The 24,709-nt window shown below is 39.1% G+C and overlaps 1 protein-coding gene across 1 annotated transcript in view; it reads right to left on the bottom strand.

Moving 5' to 3' along the window:
- Positions 1–22,215, bottom strand: part of IMPG1 (interphotoreceptor matrix proteoglycan 1) — a 130,513-nt gene extending 108,298 nt beyond the window's left edge. The window contains exon 1 of the mRNA XM_042446904.1: positions 21,684–22,215. Coding sequence (XP_042302838.1) covers positions 21,684–21,750 — 67 coding nt within the window. The 5' untranslated portion in view covers positions 21,751–22,215. The remainder of the gene's footprint in view (positions 1–21,683) is intronic.
- Between the last annotated feature and the right edge of the window lie 2,494 nt (positions 22,216–24,709).

The raw sequence follows: 24,709 nt of genomic DNA, 5'->3' as shown, positions 1-24,709 counted from the left end.
TCCCTTGAAGAAGATTTTTTTAAATGTGGGATTCCCTCAAACCCTATTAGATTACAGACCACAATCACAAAAAATCACAGATCCAACACTTTTCTGCATCATTGTGGAGCAAAAGCATGAATTTCTAAGGTCTAGGCCTTTAATGCATTCTTCTCAGCTTTGTTCCCCACCCAGAACACTAACACACCATAGGCTACCTCTGTGTCCACACATGCTTTCTGGGAATTGGTCGTCATTTGTTGTAGATACATTTTACATTTTAGATGTATTCCCAAAAGATAGAATGTGCTGATATTTATAAAAAATATGAATATAGGGCCAAAATACATTAGTAAAATACAGAGAAATATATGGTGCTCTCCATACATTGTATGGCAAATTAGATCATCAAACTGCTTTCATTTGATGAGAGTAAAATTTGCACTGTCTGTTTGGCTGGCCAAGAATATTATGCTTTACATCATTTTACATGACACAACAATTCGAAATTTTATGAAAGCTAACAGCAAAGGAACCCCTGAAAGCTTTGAATTTCAATAACTTGAAAAGAAAGCAACAAATTCATTTTCATGGAGATAATGAAAGAGCAGTTGGTGAAGTAATTATATTTTAACTTCTATTCACTAATGCTTAAAGAAATTATGTTGATTTTAAATGAACTTTTCAAGATGTTTTGGCAGCATTAAAGCAATTATAATGTTGATGTTAAATGAACTTTTCAAGATGTTTTGGAAGCATTTCTGTAGTTACATGTTGTGTGCATCTTTTCTCTTTTACAAGCAACTTGAAAAGAACCAAAAGGTAAACAAAATAAAGGGTTTGTTTAAAGAATTGTTAAAAGAAAGTGGTGAAATGTGTAGATGATTTGTAAACTTTCTGAGACAGAAAATATTTTTTCTAAGAGGCCAAGAAAATGAATATAGCTTGGATTCTGATCATCTGTTTGTAGATAGCAATTGTGTTTGGGAAAGATAGAATTTCACCAAGGGGCGTTGAAAAGAAATCAAATGTCTTTCAAGAGAATCAGCTTACAAAAGAATAAGAATATTACAAAAATTAAGGGCTAAATATTTAGTGGAGCATGACAAGTTTCAATGTAGCAGGAATAATTTGCGTCTGTTTCTTTTTCTTCCATGAAATGAGGAATATAGCTTCAAGCAAAGCCATAAACATTAATTATTATGTCGGGAGTTGTTAAACAGATGAAAAGAAAATAAGAGAGGAAAGATGGTTCATCCTGACAATTTGGAACTGACTGAACTGAATCTGAGCAGACAAAGAAAAGGAAAAGAAGAGCCTCTTCTAGCAAGATGATAGAGAATAAGTAGCCCCTGTTCTACGTCAGCCTATTGTAGGAATTTCTAATTAACATTCCAGTGAACTGTCCTTCTCAAAGCACAAAAGCTGGGAACAGTTATTACATGGCTTTGTAGCAAATCTATTTTAGAAAGCACATGCTGTAAGCACTCTTGCATGAAGGAAATAAAACACATGAAAATGAAAGTGGTTCATAACGATTCTTTCCTGCAAGTTGCAAAAAGGGTTCTGTCAGTTGCAAGGGGGCAAATGTTTTATTTATACATTGAGTTCCTAATACCAAATTGTCAGCAAGAAAGCAGCAAAATGACCTAACGTATCTACTAGTTCCATTTCCATTGATCACTTCTTGTTTGTCACTAATCTGTGACAAGGTAAAATGGTCAAACATTTTGCACCAAAATATACAAAATTCTTAGCAGGCAGAAGCAGACTAGATTTTCAAGAAATGCAGATCAAAAATTGGGTATGTTTTTAACAGGAGTGAATTTTCTGTTTAACAGTTTAAGTGTACAAGCTGGAAAAGAAGCACTGTGCAATATATTTTAGCCACAAGACACTAATGTGGAACAGAAAGTGCCAAGGGTGGAATGAAGGACTAAAGCATGGGCAATTTTGTGAATCCCTAAACTGATTTGCAGCAGGGTTGTTAACTCCTGTTTTTATGCTGTTTAGCCATCTATATAGCAGTGTGACAGCGTACCTCACCTACTTCCTTTGTCTAGCACCTACTTCCTTTGTCCAGAGGGAAGAGATAATCTATTCTGTTTATTTCTTCCTTATTTTTCTCAGAGTCTGAGAAAGTTACTTCTTGGATTACATCTGGATCCACCAGCCATCATGGTATTTGTCAAAATGTCATTATCTAAACTGCAGCTTCTAAAAATCCATATTTATTTATTTTTTTAAAAAATATTATCTTGAATGTATTTATTTTGGTCTTGCCATTGGTGTTGTGCCCTTTCAGGACATGGGACAGAAAGAGATCCCCACTACTTGAGTACTTTTCCTGTGTTGCAGTTCTACTGAGAAAGAAGCCTGAAGCAGACTAGTGAACAGAACTGCTGGAACACAGAGCTCCATAGCATCAACATGGAAGTACTTGCCAAACTGTATGGCAGAATAACCATAAAGAAGGTAACTGATGGCAGGGCTCTGCCTGTACTACTCATACCCTTCAACATTATACGGATAAAAACCAGGAGATGTGTGATCAAGCAACATCAGAGTGTAGTCAAGGTGAGAAAAGCTATACATGAGGAAGAACACACAAGCTAGGAGAGGAAGTAGCAGTTTCTTTTTACTGGAGCTTGCAGGGAACAGCAAGACTCCACCCCTTCTCCTCTCTTTCTCCGGCTGGGTTAACTGAGTGCAAACTACATTTGAACTTTGATTTCAGTTTGCAGCAGCTGAAGTGAGACCAAAGGGGGAAATGGGAAGAAGAGGAAGAAAATGGGACATTTTAAAAACAGCTGGAAAAAGGGGAAGAGAAGAGATTTAACTGAGACCATCCCTGTCAAATTGAGACAGTTGGAGAACACGACTACTTAGCTGTTTCACAACTTTCCCTTTGCCTCTGCTACCTTGCTTTGCCCATCTTTCAGGGACATCATGGCTGGCACTCATTTGGTGGCATTTGCAGGCATAACTGGGGATAGTGCCGGTGTAAGTACGTTTTCAGACCTTGCTGAAAGGGATGTCAGTTCTCCTTCCACATGGCCTCTGTCTGGCATGCAAGAACAGCTAGCCAAGCTCCCTCTCCCTAGCCCCTGATCAGCTGTGAGAGGTGTAACCAGATTTGTTTCAGCTGTTCTTGAATACAAAGGGCCTGGAAGTTTATTCCTTTTTCACTCCATGATCAAGAGCATCTAGAGCAAGCTCGGGCACACTTCTGTGGCTGGTAAGTGGCCAGGAAAGGGGAACTGTATCCAGAGCTCTTCCAACTTGTCTTGTAGTCAAAGAGAAAGAGCCAGGAAGAGAGTCACCTTCCTTAAGTGTACACCAACAGAGACTCACACTTCATCCATAAAATAGAAATGGGAATCATGTGGTCCCTGATTCTTGTTGGACTTCAGGTCCAGTAACCGAAGCCAACATAGCCAATGGTGAGAAATGTTGGGCCTTGAAGTCCTACGATGTCTGGAGTGCCACATGACTCTCATGTCTGCTGCAACCTATTTCTGTAATTACATCTCGATTTCCCATCACAGCAAGAACAACCTTCATCTACCTGAGTCATTCACAGCCCTGAATCACCAAATGTTACTGGACTTTTTATTTTTAGATGCTTCAGCTGCCATAACTGAGGATGAAAAGAGATGTACAAAAGACAGTCCAATCACTTTTTTCTTGCCTTCTGCCTAACCTGAAGTTTTATTTATTATGACTATTTTTTCCAGCATTGGCATTGGGAGGATGGTAAGAAAAACAGAGTTTCAGGACTGAATTGTAGTAGTGTATCTACCGAAAACAATACAGTAAATCCTTACCTGGGAGAGAATGACATTCTACCCTAAGTGATCTATTTTTAGCTGTGGGTGCTTACATACAACAGGCATGATAAACAGATGCCTCCAGAATAACTTACTGAATACAGTGGGTCCTTGCTTTCCACTGAGGTTTGGTTCTAGGAAACTGCCCCCCCCCCGATACCCAAATCCATGGATGCTCAAGAGCCTTTCAATAAAAATGGCATAGTGAAATGGTGTCTTTTATATTTATGTATTTTAAAATACATTTTCAAGTTGTAGATATGAATCCATGGATATGGAATTCTTGGATATAAGGGCTGGCTGTATGTGTGAAAAACAAAACAGAAAGAAAAGGCAAAAGCCAATTAGCTTGCCTCACCAGCTACCCTGACATGTTGGAAAATCCTAGATCAAGTCATTAGACAACTGGAGACTGTTGAAGGAGAAGAAAATCATCCTAGGATGCATTTTGGAAGAAGTATTTAAGTGTCTCTAGAAGATTCAAAATGCTTTTGTTTACTGATGAATGGCTTACTTGATCTGGTTGTTTCCTTTCACATGTGCATAATGTTAGTTTTGAAGAATTTTGCTGAAAGATGTCAGACTGCTCTTCTTTCTTGTAATAGAGGAACTTATCCCTAATCTTTCCATGCAATTTCTATCTCTAGTACCAAAGTTTCTGTTAAAGAAGTCATGCCCAGGAATACACCTACTAAATTAACTGAGGTATATTTGCATCTCATGCCTTCACATTTTCTATGTTTTGTGGGACAATGATGGAAGGCTACCTCATTCTTTCGGAAAATTGTTCACTTATTAGAGCTCTCTACATCTTACCACTATGGCAGTTCTTAGTAACACATTTAGCAATTTTGCCAAAGAGCAAAATGAATAAGATGCGCAAACTTTTAAAAATCTTTGCCATCATGCTGAAACCTTTTAAAATTTCTTCCTTGCCATGTTCTATAGCTGTTCAATAACAATATATCTTTTAAGAAGTCTTGTGACATGAAAATTGCTCTTTCTCCTATACGTCTTCCCTTTCATTCCCTCTGTAAGCAATTACAGTTGACTCATCTTAGCTTCACACAGCTCCCAACCACTCCAACATTTGACAGGTGAAGTTCAATACCTTTGCTTTATATTGAGTCAACAGGAGTTTATTAGATGGGAACTGGTGATCCATTCCCATTTGTACAAGGCACCACAAAATAATTTTAAAAAGATGTGTCGGCTAGAGGAAGAAAAATAGTCATGTGTCTGCAAACCATTCTCTTACATAATATTACATATTAGAAATAAGGCAGTGTAATGTTGTTATTAGGGTATTGGTCTGGCACCTGAGAGATGTAGGTTCTACTCCCCACTGAGCCATGAAAGTCACCATATGGCCTTGGCCCAGCTGTAGTGTTGCTGAAATCCTGGTAGTGGTGTATGCATGACACATCCAGAGGTCATGATAGCACACTATAGGATTTCTGCAGTACCTCCTTGCTCAGTTCACACAACTGCAAAATGATAGCTTCCAAGACATACTTTCATGTCTTTGGAATAGGGCCCAGGTGCAGGTGTCTGTGTGTGCATGTGGGTTGCTGAGGGAGGATCTAGCTGCAATAAAAAGCCAGAAGAATGGAACAGCCACCAACCTACCCCCTGGAACCTCCAGAGTATGCTAGTGTGAAGATCTGGGAAAATGAACACTCTTCCTTTTTCCTTGTTGCACAACTGAGACCATAGAATCACAGAAGAGACCTCAAGGTCCATCAAATTCAACCCCTTGCCATGCAGGAATACAGAACCTAAGCACCCCTGACAGATGGCCATTCAGCCTCTGTTTAAAAACCTCAGAAGAAGGAGACTCCACCACACTCAGATCTCATTGAGGCAGCAGATCCCATTGTTGAACAACTCTTACTGTCAGGAAATTCTTTCTAATGTGGCAGAGAAATCTCTTTTCCTGTAGTTTGAATCCATTGCTCCAGGTTATAGTCTCTGGAGCAGAAGAAGACAAACTTGCTTCATCTTCAATATGACATCTTTTCAAATATTTAAACAAGGTTATCATATCACCTCTTAACCTTTTCTTCTCCAGGCTAAGCCTACCCAGCTCCCTAGGCCTCTTCTCATAGGGCATGGTTTCCACATGCTGCCTAGGGCACCCACTGCTCTTATCCTGGTGTAAATATTCTGGTGGATCTTTAGGGTACATTGGCCTCTCTCAGCCTCATCTACTTCACAGGCCTGATGTCTGGTAAAGTGGAGAGGAGGACAGTTGTGTGGGTTGTCTTGAGCATCTTGGAGTGAAGATGGGATAAAAAGATAACAAAATTAATAAACAAACAAACAATACACTCATTCTATGTTCTAAGGTCAGCTAAACAAGTTTCATTCAAAAGCTGGGAAAGACCAAATGGCTATCCTGTAAAATATACTGGTGGAACAGAGCCCACTCTTTGTTCACATATTCCACCTAGATCAGAGTGACACAATCACAGGGACAAGTGTAGTACCATGCAGGGATAATGTGAAGGAGGGCATTTCCACACTGGCAGAGAAACTAATGTTACCCATTCCCTTCCCTTAGCATCCCAAAGAAGCCTCACCAACTGTTATACAAAAAGTCAGGATCCCGTTCTGAGTGGGAACAGCTTGTGGAACAAGGAATTCAGAGGGAGAGCAGATGTCCCAAAATTGTGTGGAGGCATCTTCCACAAGTGGGAGCTTCACAAGGTGTACCTGCTTGATTTTGAGAAACCCCTCTTTCCCCCTTGCCCTGCTTTACTACAGTTCATCTCATTCCATCCTGAGGGGGGTTTTTTTGGGGGCGGGGGCGGGGGCGGGGGAGAGGGATTGCTAATGATAATTATGATAATGATAATAATAATAGAAACAACAACAACAACAATTCAGGTGGAGGCAGAATTTTGAATGGTTCTCAAAGTAGACAGCTAGGACAGGGAAGTTATTTCCAGGAACTCCATTTTTCCCAGAGCAATATCAACTGATACTGAAATATGAAGTAGAGAGTCAGTATGCAGCAATGGCATTTATACGTAGTAAGAAAGCCCGTCTTGAATCCCATTGTGGAGGAAGGCAGGACATAAATCCAGCAAATAAATAAAATAACAAATAAATAAATCAGAACAAGATGAAATATGTTGCTGAATCAGGTTAATGTTGATTGTTGCTGTGTGCCTTCAAGTTGTTTCTTGGGCTAAGAGTGTGTGATTCTCCCAAGGTCAGCCAATGGGTTTCCACGGCTGAGCAGGGAATCGAAATCTGGTCTCCAGGTTTGTAGTCCAACACTCTATCCACTACTCTATGCCAACTCTGTAAGGACTGCTTAGAATAACATTATTTTCCAATTTACGGGAAGCAAACAACCAGGATTTGATTACAGGGGGGCCAAGGGAATTCACCATGCTTTAGATCCAGATGTATGTTTTCAAATTTATGTCCCCCCCCCCAAATTTGGTCAGCCCCCATAACCAGGTCAGGACTATGTTAAGCCTTCAGATTTCTGGGCCAAGCCCTTTGTGATGCCACAAGAGGTTGGCCCTGGTGATTTTTGGTGACTTTAAAAAGAGGCAGCCCCTAGTGATACCTCTAGACATGATACATTTAGCATCAACCAACTGAAAACCACCAAGTATAGCAACTAAGGAAAAAAAATATACAGTTGGCCCTTTATATCCGAGGGGGTTCCATTCCAGACTTCACCCCCCTGTGGATGCCAAATATCATGGGACTTCAAGTCCCATTCTTTTCAATGGTAGCACATGTGATGGGTATCTTAGTGTGGCCACATGCATGCACTGCCATTGAGGACATCTGCGGATGCTCCACTCAACAGATAGTAAGCCCACAGATGGAAAGGTATGACTGTATAACCACAAATCTAATGGCTGCACTTTTACCCTTTGATTCATCTCCTTTACCACGAAGACTGGAGAAGAGGGAAAGGCTCTGAGACTTGGCAACTCAACCCATCAAATAACCCCCCTCTTGGCAATAAGCCATGGTGGCAATATAGTCATGGTGCTTCAGTGGCAGTAGGAAGAATAAAACGGGGAGGTCTCACCTCCCCATTCCTTTCTTTTGTGACAGCCCTTGAGGAAACTGCACTTCCTAAGATACCTGTGGACCTTGTGTCCTGGCAATATGGCAGGCACTAGATGTTAAGAAAAAGAAACCTTTCATTTAATTTTTTTTTTGTGAAGCCATAGGTGAACTGCTGGTACTTACCTAATAAGTAGGCTCTTAAAGTGGGGCAGGGGTTTCAGTAGAGGAGGGTGCTGACTACATCAGGTGACACATCAGAGGGTGGTGTCATCTGATGTGCTTGTGGGAAAGGGCTACCTTCTGGGTCTGGTAGCTCTGCTGGTCACCTGGAGAAAACAAGTCTTCTTCCACACCCAGCAGCTCCACCAGTTTCAGAAAAGGCTTCAGGGCAGCAGGAGCAGCTTACTCTCACCAGTGGCTGCTGGCAAGAATTGGCTGCCTTCTGGGTTTGGTGGCTCTGCTGGCCAGGTGCTAAGGAGAATTGCCTCCTTGTCCCACATGACCAATAGCTCTGCCAGACCCATAAAAGGCTGTTGAAGAGAGGATGGGGGTATTTAAAAATGATTCGTACTGGGTGTCAAATATATTGGTATGCCAGTGATTTGGGGAAATTCTGTATTTTCTGGCGTATAAGACTACTTTTTAACCCAGGAAAATCTTCTCAAAAGTCGGGGGTCATCTTATACGCCAGGTGTCATATTATAGGGCAGGAGCTGAAACTTCTGAGCTGGACTGGAGAATCTGCGGTCACCGCATATGGTGGGGGGAGCTCAAAAACGGCCGCGGCAACATCCCCACCATATGCGGCAATCATATGAAAGCAGCTACCACTCTGATAGTCTTGGAGACAGGGAGCACTGGGCAGGCAGCTCCCTGCCTGCCCAGTTCTCCCTGTCTCCAAGACTATCAGAGCTGACCAATCCAAGCAGGCTTTGTATACAACAAGGTTTCCTGCTAAGGACCTGCATGTCATAAGCATCTGAATTTAAATTATCATATTGAAATCAAATCTGATGTTTTTTAAATTTTTATTTGGTGTGCATTGGAAGAGGGGTAGTCTTATACGGTGAGTACATCCCAAACTCTATATTTTAACTGGAAAAGTTGGGGGGTTGTCTTATATGCCCAGTTGTTTTATATGCCGGAAAATACGGTATTATAATGAGAGCTGGATTGGTAGCAACTGAATTTGTAATGGCTCAAAAATAAGGCATGCACTGCCATTCTTCTTCAATGTACAGCAGGATCAGATTGTCAAGTAGACCTCAACCCCTGCCTCAAGCCCATTGCCCAATGTGTTTGCTGTTCCCCTCTGAGAAATGCACCCTATCTCCTTTTTTCTGTTAAAGTTGACTCCCAGATTTGAGACATGACTTGAGATCTGGAGTAACAGACTTGAATACATCACTGATATCTCCTGAACATGGACACATTCCATAGCTATGGCTAAGACACTTATGCTCTAGGAAGGTTTCGGGTCAGACCAAGACCTTTTTCTGTCTGAGGTAAAGGGCAAGCTCACACCCTCCTCTATTCCAGATACAGAAGCAAAAAAATAAAAATAGAATTAAAATTAAAAAAGGGCAGTTCACTCTTTGTGCTAAGAGGAAAGAGTTCTTTAATGCACCTCAAGATAGTAAGCTAGCTTAGCAGTATAGACCAGACCATATAGCACACAGAGCTGTACTCACCAAGGGTCAAAGGGATGGAAATGCTTTGGGAAGAGTGAAGGCTGTTACTACTACACCACCATCCCCCCCCCTCCCCGGGAGTTGCCTTATTTTGCCTAATGGCTGGGCTGACCCTTTGAAAATATTAGTTAAAGATTAAATTATATTCTAAGCAAAAGTGGCTTCATTCATATCTGGACAGTTGTAGAACCTAGTTTTAGGACAAGGGTTGAATCATGGAACATGTGAAGTATGGATGAGCATCATGCAGCCCTTCAGATGTTGTTGGGCTGCAACTCGCATCAGCCCTTGCCAACATAGCCAATGGTGAGGTATGCTGGAAGCTGCAATCCAATAACATCCAGGGAATAGCACAGTTCTTTCTCCTGATGTAAAGTAATAATAAATAAAATTTTATCTGGGTATCCTGTACTGAATAATCACAACTTGACTCCACCACCTCCACCCAACCTCTACCTTGGTATTTCTATAGCTAATGACAGGTCTTCTTATCAATCCTGGGCCTCAGCATTCCTGTTTCTGAAGCACCATGTAAAGGAACACTCCTATTTTCCAGTAATTAATAACCCCCGAAGCATAAATAGTTGACTTGACCCCCCCCCCCCCCCCACTTTGTGAAATATAGAACAAATATTTTATTTTACTTTATAGAAGTAGCAAGTAACATATTAGTTGATCATAATAATTTTTCCTTTTGACTGATTTCTGATTATTGGGAAAGGTTTTTGTTGTTGTTTTTTGCACTGCAAAGACTGTAGACATATACCACCTTTTCATTATTCTTCAATTGTAGATAACGAAACATCTGTCACACTCCAGTCATCCTTTATTACTGAACATTTTTGTCATTTTATTTTTTTATTCTTCTCATTTCTGTGTAAATATTAATTCACTGTTTCCCCTCAATGCTAACTCCTGCCACATATAGTGCTGCCCAGTACCAGGGCCAGCCATTTTCTTTGGTCAACAGCCCTCAATATTAGCATTCCATTTATATCAGAAACTGAGATAACTGTCAGCCATTCTAGGTGTGTACTTTAGGAAAAACATATTGTATGCATAATTTTTTGTGGGTTTTTCAGGCTATGTGGCCATGTTCTAGAAAAGTTTTTTCCTGACGTTTCACCAGCATCTGTGGCTGGCATCTTCAGTGCATAGTGTATGCAATTTATGAGAGTAATTTATGGCAAATTCAGTGGGACACATTCTTCAACATCTGAGCTACTGAAGTCTAGCTTTCTCAAGGGGCTTTACAAATCAGAATAAAATTAGGCAGCCCCCTTCTTGGATTGTAAAGGCAGGGATGCATCTTTTGTACCTTTATGAGCGAATTAAACTCCTGGATACATTCAAATATGGGTGAGAATTTGGAGACATGGATGGATGGATAGAATATTATTTCTGTGCAGAAACGTCATGCATACTGGACAAAAAGCATGTTTTCTGCATAGAAAGTGTGTTTCTGCATAGAAAAAATACATATTTTATACAGATTAATACTTTCTGAAGCACAAACAGTGATCAGGAACTGCACTAAAAACTTCATGTTCTCATCCAGAAGGGACAATATTTCAGGATTTTTTCATTCTTGCAAACAAGAATAAACAATGTGATGATTTGCAACTCTACATGGAGGCAGGAGATTGACCTGTTTAACTGCCAATCTTTTCTTTTCCAAACTTTTCATCTTCCCTGCCTTATTAGACTTTTAGATTATGCAAAGGCTTCTAAGTATGCTTGGCTGACATGAGTAAAAATCCCTTCATGATTTTTTCCTGCTCAACACAGAAATGTCTTTAGAAAAGCTGCTATACTAGGGCTTGCATCTACATCTATGCCCTCAGTCCACAGTTTTAACCCTCATGTATGCAGATAAATGCCTTTAGGGGCTAAAGCTGAGGTGGCCAGTGCAGTCTCTAGGTTGTTTGTGATCCCAAGCCCATTTCTGTGGCCCTTTGTCCCTGCCAAAAGCCCCACTCCAAAAGAGAGGGTCACTTCCTTTTCCTGGAAGGCTTCAGCAAAGTTGAGTTTATGTCTCACCAGAACAGGATGTTCCTAGGACTCTTTCACTCAATGCAATTGTAACATCTTGATTCCACTTTAACTGCCTTAATATCATCCTGTTAAATCCTGGGGTTTGAAGTTTAGAGACAGGAATTTAGAATTCTCAGCCAGACAGCTTGTCTAGCATCTCTTCAAATGACTAATGCCAGGATTCAGTAGGTTTCAACCACACCAGTTAAAGTGGAATCATGGTGTTACAACTGTGTAGTGAGCTTTTGCACTGAACTTTCATACTTGGTTAGACTGAAATATGAATTATGGCATAAAGAGTGATAATACATATGCAGGTAATGTAGAGGAATACTGTACCATAATTTGCAATAAGCAAGAGGGTAAAACGAGTGTACTGGTACTGAATAATACTAGAGGAAAAGGGGAATAATTTTCTGAAAATTAATCCAAGGATGGAAAGCTATGGGAAAAGCACATTATTTCTATATTATAAGATACTTTCAAGTTGCAGAGGGGCATGCTTAATTGATAAATGTGTCAGATTGCTTTTTGAGAAGACCAGTAACACATTTGACAAGTTAGATAAATTCAGGGAGAAAAGCAGTATTGGATCACAATCCCCCTTTTATAACAATTATCAAGTGGATAATTTTATTACCTTTTTTATACTTGCGGCCAAGCAATCTGAAAACCAGAATTAAATTTTCAGCAAGGTACTGCTGATATTTATACCAAGAAGGCAAAATAATTAAATTCAGATTGGTATTTAAATATGGTAGATGGATATATCCAATCAAGCATATGCTTATATTACAATATGCACCCTGGAACAGAGCCTGAACAAAGAGATAATACATGAACCTGCCTGCTGAAAAAGAACACATACCAGTGCTAATCATATGCTAAATGAAACTGCTCATTTTGGGTTCAGTGGCTACTCCAGTTTTCTCTTGTATTCCTAGTTATAGGATAAGTGTGTTCCCTGTTCAATCCAATGGAAGAAGAAGCTTCATGCCCAGATATTCCCATTCAAAGTTAATGCCTGTGGTTCTCCTTGTTTAGAGTTTTGTACCTGTGACATTCAATGGACCGGCCAGATTAGAACTAAGATGTCAAGCCAGCCTTATAAATATTTAACCCTGCTTCTCTGGATGGACAGATGGTTAAATCTTCCGTTTTACATAGCTAGTCCTCAGCTCAACTAGATGTGCTGAAGCAACTGGCCATCAGATAAACCTTGATGTTTCAGATACTAAGGGGAAATATAAGACCAGTGTTGAGGTCTCAAGGAGTCCTGCTCAGTCTAAGAACAGTGCATCACAAGCATCTTTCCTTTTTTTGGATGAGAAATGGGGGAAGGCACAGGAGACAGATTAACTACATTAATTTTACTACAAGTAATTCTGTTTTGGGAAACTGTTTATGCTCATTTTGATAACTTTACATTACTTCTATTATTTATTATCTTCCTTTATCAGCCTTAGCTGGAACCTGCAGAGTGAAATTCTCTCTACTCAGTCTACACACACTGCATCCATTGAACTGTATAGTATGGGTATGAGGGCAACCATTTAACCTTAGTCTCACAGATCATGACGGGTGTCTCTTACTAACAGTGTGCCATGTTAAAATGACTATAGGTTTGATCTAGAAATGGCTTGAAATCAGCATACAAATCCCTGCATGACTCCAAACAAGATGGAAGCAGTGGGGTAGAATTCATTCAGATGAACCTTGGTTTTTGGAAATGAGATTGGAGGCTGGTATGATTCCCTTTCTCCCCTGACTACTGCACCTCAGTAGTCACTTGTTCCTCCTCTTTTTCCCTGCATGAGGCTGAAGTTCTAGTCCAATGGTTTCCAACCTTTGGGCCGCCATTTGTTTTGGGCTACTGCTCACAGAAGCCCCAGCCAACTTGGCCAACAGTCAGGAATTATAGGAACTGAAGTCCAAATCACCTGGAGGACCAAATGTTGGGAAGCACTGTTCTAGGATCAAAGCAGAAAGGCCCTGGAGAAACACGTACAGTGCCAGGGAAAAGCCAGAAGGGAGACTCTATGATCTGATTTCCCCTCTGAGATCAGAGTCTCTGTAGAAACCTTTATAATGCTGGGTATGGGCAGGTGAGACCCTTGAGAGCAGGCTTCCCCTTCCTTCGAGCAAGATTTACCCTCAGTCCTGTGGCCCTAGAGACACATCCTGGCATCCATAGGGGTATAGCCTGAGTCAAATTATCTTAGGACCCAAGCTGTTATGCTTTTATATGTGTGAAAAATAGCTTAAACCAAATCTACATTAAATGCACATGTTGCCTTGGTGAAAAAGCACACTAAATGTGGCAGTCACATTCCTTCACACTCCTCTGAAAACTCAGAAACTCTTAAAACTATCAGTTTTAAACACAGACAGTATAATCAAGAACATAGTGAGCAACAGCAGTTTTCTGCCAAGAGTACAGTAATTTAGGACACCACCATTTGATTGTGACCTATTAATTTGGAACATTACTGGGCAGAGAGCCCTTTACTGGTGGTAACTGTCCTGCTCTCCAGACCGCTTTCTTTTCTTTTAGTTTTCTCTGTTGTTATATACCCTATTTTTCTCAGAACCATAAAGCAGGAAACATTGTAGTATCAAGGTATCAACACACAATATAGCCATATCTGTCTAAAGTAGTTGCTAAACAGAGACTGTACAGACATATTCCATATCTGTAAAAATGGTTTTAAATATTTAAAGACTTTTCCAGCAGATTACTGGTTTAAATGTTATTATAATATACATCATTATGGCCAGTTCATTCCCTTTCTCAGAGATGGGGACATTTCCAGAAGTCACAATTCAAGAATACAGACAAGTCGGTCCTAATTCTTATAACACAGAAGTGGTTCCATGTATGTAATTTAGCAAATTCTCTTGCTGACAGCATTTCACCTGTGAGGAGAAAATTTAACTCATAAACCAACTTGGGGCAATTTAAAGCTCTACGGCATGGAAAAACCAAGAAAAAATTCTGGTTGCCTCTTGGTACAAATATATTTAACCTTCTACTCCAGGCCAGTTATATAAACAGAGATCTTTAACAGTTGTTACACACAGCTGAGTTAGAGCATGATGATGGGAAGTGGAAAGCCAGAAGTAATTAGGATGATTTCTCAGAGTACATAGAAAGCTTTTGTCTGACTGACTGAATATCTATTCTCTGAACTAAAATTCACATTAGGCCTCTGTTAATAAATGTTGCATGGCCCTCCTTGAGATGATCTCAAGGCATAAGAAAATTAGGCAAAGGAAAACATCACACATTTGTATTCATTACTCAGGAAGTGCTATCCCAGAAAAGACAACATTTGGAACAAATGTCAGCCAAAACCTTGGATGGCATGCCATGCCTTAAGATTTTTCAGAGGAAACTGGTCAGTTTCTGATAAATCATCAAGTGATGAGACATCAGTAAATTCTTGAATTGTTCATGAAACAACCATAAGAATGATATGTAATTGAAAGTTCCATTAATGAATACATGTTTCCACCATTGTATATTATAACAGAACTATTTACATTTGGTAAATTTCAAGTGGTCCTTAAGGCATTGGCATGTTCTATGGAGTAAATGTAGCACTGAGATTTTGCCTATTTGCCCCATGAGTGGCACCTTGAAGCTTGGCATTCATTGCCAATCTCTCTCTCTCTCTCTCACACACACACACACACACACACTGTCAGGGGTGGCACAAGACATTTTGCTGCCTTGTCCGCATCCTGACTCTCCCAAGTGATTACCTAAAGCCAGGTAAATGGTTTTAGAACGGGAGGCCCAAACGAACGAACGAACGAACGTACGAACGAATGAAAAAATAAATATTGTACAAGCACCTCTCCCCATCTCTGGCAGTAAATTAAATAACCACACATTTGCTGCCCTTTCTTGAAATCCAAAATTTCTTACACCAGACTGTTACTTCCCTTTGTGTAATGGTGGGGCAAGCCCTGGCAGTGTATCCATAGAAGCAAATGGTGGTGGGAATGTGTGCCCTTTCATTTCTGTACACCCTTGGTAGTTTGAGCCATTTGGTTTTGACCAAACAATTCAGCTGTGTTTTGACAAGTACTCCAAATATAAAAGGTGATATTAATAGATCCCCCCTCCCATAGCCTAGACCAAGGAAAGATGGGGAAAGATCACATAACTCATTAACAGAGGATACAGTTTCCAGACAGAAAGGTATAAGTTCAATTTGTGGCATCTTCAAGTAGGATTGAGAATGCCCTCCCCCCATGTCAGCACTGACAGTTAGGATAGACAGTATCAAAGACCTGTGTTCTTGATGTAAGATGTAGCCCTACATTCCTAATGTGAGTGAAATCATCCAGAAATATTCTAAGAATGGGATATTTCTTTCACTTTCTTAAGCAGTATGGTTTACACTGGCATGGCACCTGAAGGACTTTTGACTGTGGCAGGTCCTTGGTTTTTTGCCATTCAAGTGATCTTCATGATTGGGTGTTCTTATTTATTTATTTATTCATTCATTTATTTATTTATATTCACATGTTTTAATTTTTAAAATATATTTTATTTATATTTGTTTTATTTTGAATGCTATTACAGTTAGCTAACCTGAGTATCATTTTTTTTAGCAGAAATCTGGGACATATGTGTATTAATAAATGGATGAGATGAGATGATTGCTTGGAGGGGAACTACAAAACACAAGAGAAAGCCTAGTTTCTTTATATCCTGGTACAGGTTTAGTGTCCCTTATCCAGAATGCCGAAATTCAAAATCTTCCAAAACTTTATTCATGGGTGGCTGAGAGAGTGATATTTTTGCTTTCTGATGGTTCAATATACACAAACTCTGCTTCATACACAAAATTATTAAAAATATTGCATATAAAATTTCCTTCAGGGTATGTGTATAAGGTTATGAGACATAAATTAGTGTGGTGTTTAGACTTGGATCCCATCTTTATGTATAAACAAACATAGGTATTCCAAATTTTACAAAATCCAAAATCCTTAACACTTCTGGCCCCAACCATTTTGGATAAGTAAGATCCAACTTATGCTGGCATTTGGAAAATCATTGAAGTGTTGCCTTCAAGCCAAGAAACTATGTGATACAGCATTTTTATGACACTTAGAAGAGATGGATGAAATGTCTATTTCTGGCTGCCACAAAATGAGAGCCCAAGTTTTTCTTGATGAAGTAAAGGTGGGAAGTGCTACTGTATGGGAGGGGAAAATGTGGTTGACTCCTCCAGATCTCCCACAATCGTTCCTCCACCCAAAGCTCATTTTCTAGCAATAGCAATTTCCCACCAATTGCTCCACCATTTCCAAATAAACCAGAAGGGGATGTCAAATCAGCTCAGAATAGATCCTGGGGGTGGAGCAGAATAAAATATCCCTGGGCCCTGGAAGCTGTCTACCCCTTCACAAGAGAATGTCTTCTGCATGCTGTTGGAAATATAACAATCTATATTATTGTTGTTATGTGCTTTCAAGCCATTTCCAACTTATGGCAACCCTAAAGAGAACTTATCATGGGGGTTTCTGGGGTTGAGAGTGTGACTTGGTCAAGGTTACCCATTGGGTTTCGATGGCTGAGTGGGGAATTGAACCCTAGAGTTGTAGTCCAGTGCTTAAAAACTACATCCTAGTGGTTATATAGCATTTAATATTCTGAAATTTTATTTATAATAAAAGAAGCACATTTGTGCCTTGCTAGCACTTGGATGGTATAGGATTGGAGAATGCATTTCTCTTGTAACTGTGCTTCAAAAATTTGATGCAGCCATAAAATAACACAATAGGTGTGCATTTCCCCCCTGCACAGGTGCATGTCAAATTCCTCTTGGAAGGCTGAAAGCTGTAAGACCATTTCTAAGGGCAACTGAGTTCCAAAACCAATACAATAAAATACAATAAAATAAAAATTAACTGTCATTTAATTGGGGTGTGTTGACTTGTATTGTAAGATCATTTTATGATATTTTAATGACATATATAAAACTGTTTTAAATTAATATTTTTAATATGATTGTTTAATATCTGTTTTAAACCTTTGTATTATCCATTGTTTTAACTGGCTTTTATTTTAACTGAGAACTGCCTTCGGTACAATATGGGGAAAATGTGTGATATTAAATGTTACATAAACCAACTAACTAACTAACTGAATAAATAAATATAAAGCCAATGGTTAGCAAAAATGATAGGTAGCCTCAACATGAGGAAGTGACTTCTAGATTACATTTTAGATTGCAATATTTTTCTCTTGTTATAAAGTAGTCTGCACACCACTTTACTTCAATAGCAACTTTGCCATAACCCTTCTGGCATCTGATGTGGTTTGTCATGTGGATACTTTACATCCCATTGGCAATGTACATATCATTGGCAGTTGTTCTGGAACCTACCAGAACATCTGCCCGAGTTGGGCCCGAGTTACTTGAGGGACCGCATCTCCCCATATAATCTGCCCTGCACACTCAGAACAACCGGGAAGAACTTGCTAGAAATTCCATCATCTAAATATGCTACTACATCCCAGAGGGCCTTCTAAGTAGCGGCCCCACAAATCTGGAACAGTCTTCCCGAGAAACTCTGCCTGATCACCCCCCTGGAAACATTCAAAAAGAGGCTAAAAACTTTCCTCTTCTGTCAAGCCTTCCCCTCTGGAAAATGAAGTTGTGTATTTTGATTCCATCAACCTTCTGCCTCACCCTTTCGAATGATTGTTTTAGATTTGTATATTGTATATTGTGTTATTGGTTTTATCTATTTTATTTTATGATGTGTTTGTAACTGGTTTTGAATTTTGTGTACACCGCTTTGGTCTTCTGGAAGAGCGGTATAAAAATAAATTTTATTATTATTATTATTATTATTATTATTATTATTATTATTATTATTACCACTGCTGGTATAGAAACCCTCCACAGACAGGTGTGTGAGAAGGCAATCCATATTAGAGTTCATTCAATAGCAGCTGCACCATTGCTGCTTGTCTTTAACCCAGTGGTGGGTTCTGTGTGACCCTTTAAATGTTGTTCAACTGCATCTCCTAGCATTCCTCAATATTGGTTATGCTGGCTAGGTCTACTGGATATTTCAGTTCACCAATATCTGGAGAGCCATATAGAAACATGGAATCATAGAGTTAGAACAGACCATAAGAGCTATCCAGTCCGGCCTCTTAATTCCCACTTCTTTTTTATCCCATCAAGAAACAAATGAACCAGAAGGCAAAGTGGACCTTTAAACAGGATAAGTCCTTTGACTTTATCATACGTGAGGAATTTGTCTTAATTTTGAATGAAAAGAAAGTGGGGGCCAGAACGCATTTACATGAATTTGCTAGTTCAGTGAATGTACGTGAATGTGAATTGCATTCAAACTGGCTTCCCATTGCCCGAAAATAGCATGCCATTGCCCGAATTTGCATGTGGTAGTCTATCATGCAATAACGTGAAACCCCATGATTGCGCTCAGACTGACTCCCCATTGCCTGAATTTGCGTGTGGTAGTCTATCATGCAATAACGTTAAACCCCATGATTGCGTTCGGATTGCCATTGGATTATACTTCCAATTTACCTTGTCTGATAATGTCCCTTGAAGTTGTCTCATGCAACCCTCATGTCTGACCAGTATAGGCCACATAGCATTCTGACCATAAGTTTTAAGAGCAGAAATAGATATTAGTCCCCTCTAGGTGTCCTCCAGACCTAGGTATAGTTCTCAAGCTTGTTATAAAATACTTTATCCACTAAATGTTCACATGAAAAGATTCTCTTTTGCCTTTTTTGGGCAGATCATCATAATCACTATCAGCAAGTTTAAGATGTTGAGGCTGAACTCCTATACCAACCTACATGGGAGGAAGCTCTATGAACTCAGTAGGATTTACTTCAGAGTATATAGGCCTAAATACCCTAAAGGCATCTCATTTGATCTTGGAAGCTAAGCAGGGTAAACCCTGGTTACTAAATGCATGGGAGACTTCCAACGAATGCCAGGTACTGTAGGCCATATTTCAGAAAAAGAAACTGGCAGAACCACCTCTGAGTATTGCATGTCTAAGAAACCTCTATGAAATTCATGGGGTCACCATAAGTTGGCAGGTGACTTTAAGGCACATGCACAGAGAGAGAGAGAGAGAGAGAGAGAGAGAACTAGGCTCGCATCATGAATCCTTCTTCCAACCCCCAACCCCCGCATCTAATTACATCTGGTTTTGACTGAGCTGATATTCCCACCAACAACACGGAGGGAGAGAATGATCAGCCATTTATTTCTGTGTAGTAACTTCCCTTTTTTCTTAATCTTGGCTAATATATAATTTATACTATGGTTGACTCTCAGTCTGTCAAGTAAGTGCATCTTAATTGCTGTAAAATATCCATGTAAATGCAAAGGCATTAGCTTCCTAGCCACGTTTTGCTTTGAGTTCTTGCCACAGATAAGCATTCACTTTTCCTTGCCACCCATATGTCCCAATTTTTAAAATAGTATTAAAGGATTACATTAAAAGGATTCTAAAAAATGAAAGAAAGAATAACAAACAATGGCCTAAAAAGTCAGCTATAAATGTCCTTATCACTTAGCCAAATTATACACTCCTCTCAACAAATGGCCTCCACAGTTGATTAAATCATTTCTCATTACCCTAACGGGCATCTTAAAAAAACAAAACCTAATGGGTACACAACTCCATCTGCAAACATGTTTTTAAAATATTGTTGTCAATACAATCTCATTGTTCATATATCTCTACTCATTCTGAAATGGCAATAAGAATGTATTTGACTTTTGAATTTTATCTGGATATATCTAGATGACTTCAATTTTTGTTTTGTTTTGGCAGGAACCTGCTGGATATTTGAGACCTAATATGTTCATTTAGAGTGGGATGATTTTTAAGAAAAAGGATAAAAGGAAAATTAGCTCAGTAGCAAAGCAAACAGTATCCCACCCTAAATATGACAATTTTCTGCCAAAAAAAGCAAAAGTAAAATATAACAATGCAACACATCCATACATATTACTTAGTAGAGAAATGACATCAGGCTGTGTGAGATTTTTCAGAAAACCAGAACTGGAAAATATTCATTTCTGAAGGATATTTTATACCATGAAATGGTTCTATGCTAGATAACATAACAAAGTGAGCCTTCATTTCAGTGTTTATTTGTACACATTACTTCATCACAAAACCACTACATACTCATACCATTCTATTATCTTCACCAAAATTCTTGTCTTTTTCAGCAAACACCATCACAGTGGATTGACTCTAGATTTGGTCATACTTTAAACAGGCTCAGTTAAATCAATGGGACTTAAATTAGACAAGATTCTCTATGAATCCCATTGATAATTACCATGGCTAAATCCAGATACAAACCAATATTTTTATACTTCCTGTGCTCTGCTGATTTATTATTACTGTTATTTACAAATGTGTGCGTGTGTGTATTCACTTTTTGCTTTTAAGTACATCTTTTTAAATTTTAATCTACAGAAGTGTCAGTTCATGAAGGAGAAACACATTGTGTAGGGGTCCTAATCCAGCTAAACATGAGCATAACTTTCTGTAGAAACCAAAGGCAAATGTTTGTAATGGGATGTAGTCATTTGCTACCTGTAGCTGAACTTCTGAAAAGTCATGCATACTTACTTTTTGGCTCAGGTGTGTTGTTTTTGGTGTGTCTGTATGTATGAAATTGCAAGAGTATTACTGAGAAATCTAAACTGCAATGTGTATTCTTCAGAGGCCAATCTACTTGAGTCAAGCTATACAACTCTTATGCCTATATAAAGCAATCATCCTATGTGTACTCAGAATCACCCTGGGAATTTTTAATGAAGGGCAGCATAAAATATATATAGAATAATCATAACTAATATGAACATCTGTTAAATTCTAATGTAATGATTACTCTTAGTTTAAAGCAGAAAGGTTCAGGGCTGGGATAAAAGCTTTATTTTTATAGTCATGCAGCTCTAAGAAGTGAATCATGTCATTTTCTGTTTCCTTAACTCTCCTGCTGAAATTCCACCCACCCACTGACCGATGAAGCAATGTCAAGCAACAATACATTTTAAAGGACACTTACCTGTACTTCCTTGGACTTGGAGTGCAAGGCAAACTATGAGAAATATGAATCCTGTTTTCAAATGCATGGTGCTTTTTTAAACCATTCACAGTTTTCAAGGATGGTTATGCAGGCTATGAAGAAGTAGGTTTGGCTGAATAAGTTGTTTTTAAGGAGTCGACACCACTCAAACGTCGTACCAGCTGTGTCCCAAAACCAAGGTGTTCAGAATGTCCTCTCATTCGCTATGTAGCAACAGATGGAGGATCCAAGAGTTGAACAAACCCTCAAGCTCATCCCACCTCTCACCCAAAGAGAATGAAAGTAGGACTGGAGTGAGAATTCTGAGAAGAGTGACGAAGTTTAAACAACAACAAAAAAAGCAGTGTCTGTTTCTGGAATAAGCTGTTTATCTGCTGCTCAGACATAATCCCTCTTATGGTCCAGCTGGGAGAGCTGCCTTCATCTTATTAACCTTCTGGAGTGGCATCTGTCAGCCCCAGAAGACGTTCAGTAGCACCATGGTAAACAACAGAAGTCTTCTTCTACTGACCATTACTTCTCAACCCTTGCCATTTGGACATTCTAGTCATGTGGCCTATGCCACACTGAGATGCATCACTAAAGGACAGCAGCTGAGTTTGCTTACTTCGATGAGATGCATTCATTACTCATGAACTTTCCTTTGGTAAGCTAATGGTGCGGAGGCTTGCGGTTTGAAAACTCTGAAAAGGCTGCTTTCGCAACGTCCAAACAAGCAATGTCATTACTCAGCAGGAAAGTTCTGTAATAATCACAACTTGGAACACCCAATTCCAAATTAGATTAGAGAAGTGGGAAGGGAGAGATGGGGGATACGGATGCATGAGTGGGGCCTGGAGGGGAGGGGAGAGCAATGATAGTGAAAGAAATGTACCTTGCATTAGCTGGATGCATTGCAGAATCTAAAACACAAGAAAACAGAAACAAAAAACAACTCAAAATAAGCATTTCCTTCCATAAATAAACATTCCAGTGAACAAAGGGATCTTGTAGTACCTTTGAAACTAATTGAGAAAAAGAAATTTATAAAATAAACTTTCGTGGACTTGGTTTACTCTATCAGATCCATCTGATGGAGCAACTGAGTCTATGAAAGCTTATTCTACAGATGTCTTTCTCTCCATTTCAAAGGTGCTACAAGATCCCTTTGTATACTGATACTGACAAATAAAACTATGCCTTTGAATATCTCAGTGAATAATTATAAGTAGGACTATTGCAATGTGTGTGTGTTTCCATCATACTAGGTCTCTCAGTTTGGTTTGATCAAAAATGGGTTGCACATTTTCCAGATAATCAGGGATAACCATGGAACTGGCGTTTTCCGTTTCTTGCATATCTTCTTTGTCATAAGCAGGCTTCACACTGTGAGGTTATTCACTGCCAGCAAAAACCTTCCCTAGCTCTGCAGGAAGAAGTTGCTCTAAGAGCAACCTTCATTTGAACCCGGTCAGGGTTCTATTTTTTACCTGGGATTTAAACAATGGCAAAAGAAAACAAAGATCTTCCTCTTCTATCTGCTTGGAGCCACGATTGCAAAGCTGCTGACTGAGACCAACATTTGACCTACCTTTCTTTCCTATTGGTTTATCTCTCTGCATGTGCTTTTTAAAATAGTTTTTAGGGGTATTGATTTTTATTTCCCTAGCAAACATTTCTTACAACCTTCTGGATATAAAGAGAAACGTCTGTTCCAGCAAATCAGAAAACCTGAACAAAGCAGCTCTAGATGTATTCTAAGGCAAGCGAATAATATCACCATCACTATCGCTATGTAAAAAGGAAGAGAGGGAAAAGGAATGTAGCAACACTTTTAAGACTTACTGGTTTTTGTTTTTGAATGAGCTTTCATGCATATAAACCTACTTCTTTGGATGCTTACAGAGTGATAATAAATGTTTAGGTGTAAAGCGCATATATATATATATATATATATATATATATACACACACACATATATATATACATACACACACATTTCAGTGAAGTGTGATAGGATTCAAAAGGATGCAAATTATGACATTTGTCCTACATTCTCAAAGGGCTGTGTGCAGAGATATAGGTGTTTCAGATCTTTACAGTGGTCAGTTAGGGTACACTTGCTTACCAAAAGTCAGTTCCTTGGATGAGAAGATACCTTTTATTACAGTAGTGAGGACTTTTCTGTGAATATATGTAGTGTACCATGAAGCCATTCTCTTTGTTCATACCTTTGCTAATGGACTGATATTACTAAATATAATTCAATTCAGTTATTTTTTTCTTGTCTTCCTTTGCCCTGTAGCCAAGACATCAATTATGAAAAGATAATGAACAAATCAGGGGACATTATCATTGTTAACAAGAAAAAAGCAAAACAGAATTAAAACATAATGTGTGATATATTAACTTATACACTTAATCATTATAATACAGTTGGCTCTCTGTATCCACAGATTCTTTATCCATGGATTCAGCCATCTATTACTTGAAAGTATTTTAAAAAATCCTAAAAAAACAAACCTTGATTTTGCCATTTTATATAAGGGACACCATTTTACTACACCATTGTATATAATGGGACTTAAGCATCCACAGATTTTGGTATCCACAGGGGGTCCTGGAACCAAGCCCTAGCAGATACCAAAGTCCCACTGAACATGTTTACTCAATAGATGTTTACAAGAGAAAACCTGCCTATAATAAATTGTCTGTATTATATATGGTATCACACAAAAATCCTTGCAATGGTACAAAACCCAAGAAAATACTCTGCAAAATGTTTATACTGCTGACTTACAATTCACAGCTAATGAGAGCCTGGGGTGCAAATATACATAGAAATGAACCCCACTGAACTCAGTGAGGCTTATCCCTTGATAAACATGGGTAGCATTGAACCTCACACATGTTTTCCTGATAGGATCTGTGCCTTGAGAGCTATCTGTAAATCATGAATATATTGCGGTGTCTTATCTGTAGTTCCACTTAATTAAAAATGTGGCAACCAAAGTTGATAACTGCCA

This window comes from Sceloporus undulatus, chromosome 1 (assembly GCF_019175285.1).
Source record: "Sceloporus undulatus isolate JIND9_A2432 ecotype Alabama chromosome 1, SceUnd_v1.1, whole genome shotgun sequence".
Classification (NCBI taxonomy): domain Eukaryota; kingdom Metazoa; phylum Chordata; class Lepidosauria; order Squamata; family Phrynosomatidae; genus Sceloporus; species Sceloporus undulatus.
Note: the sequence above shows the minus strand (reverse complement) of the source record. Positions and strands in the feature narration are given on the sequence as shown.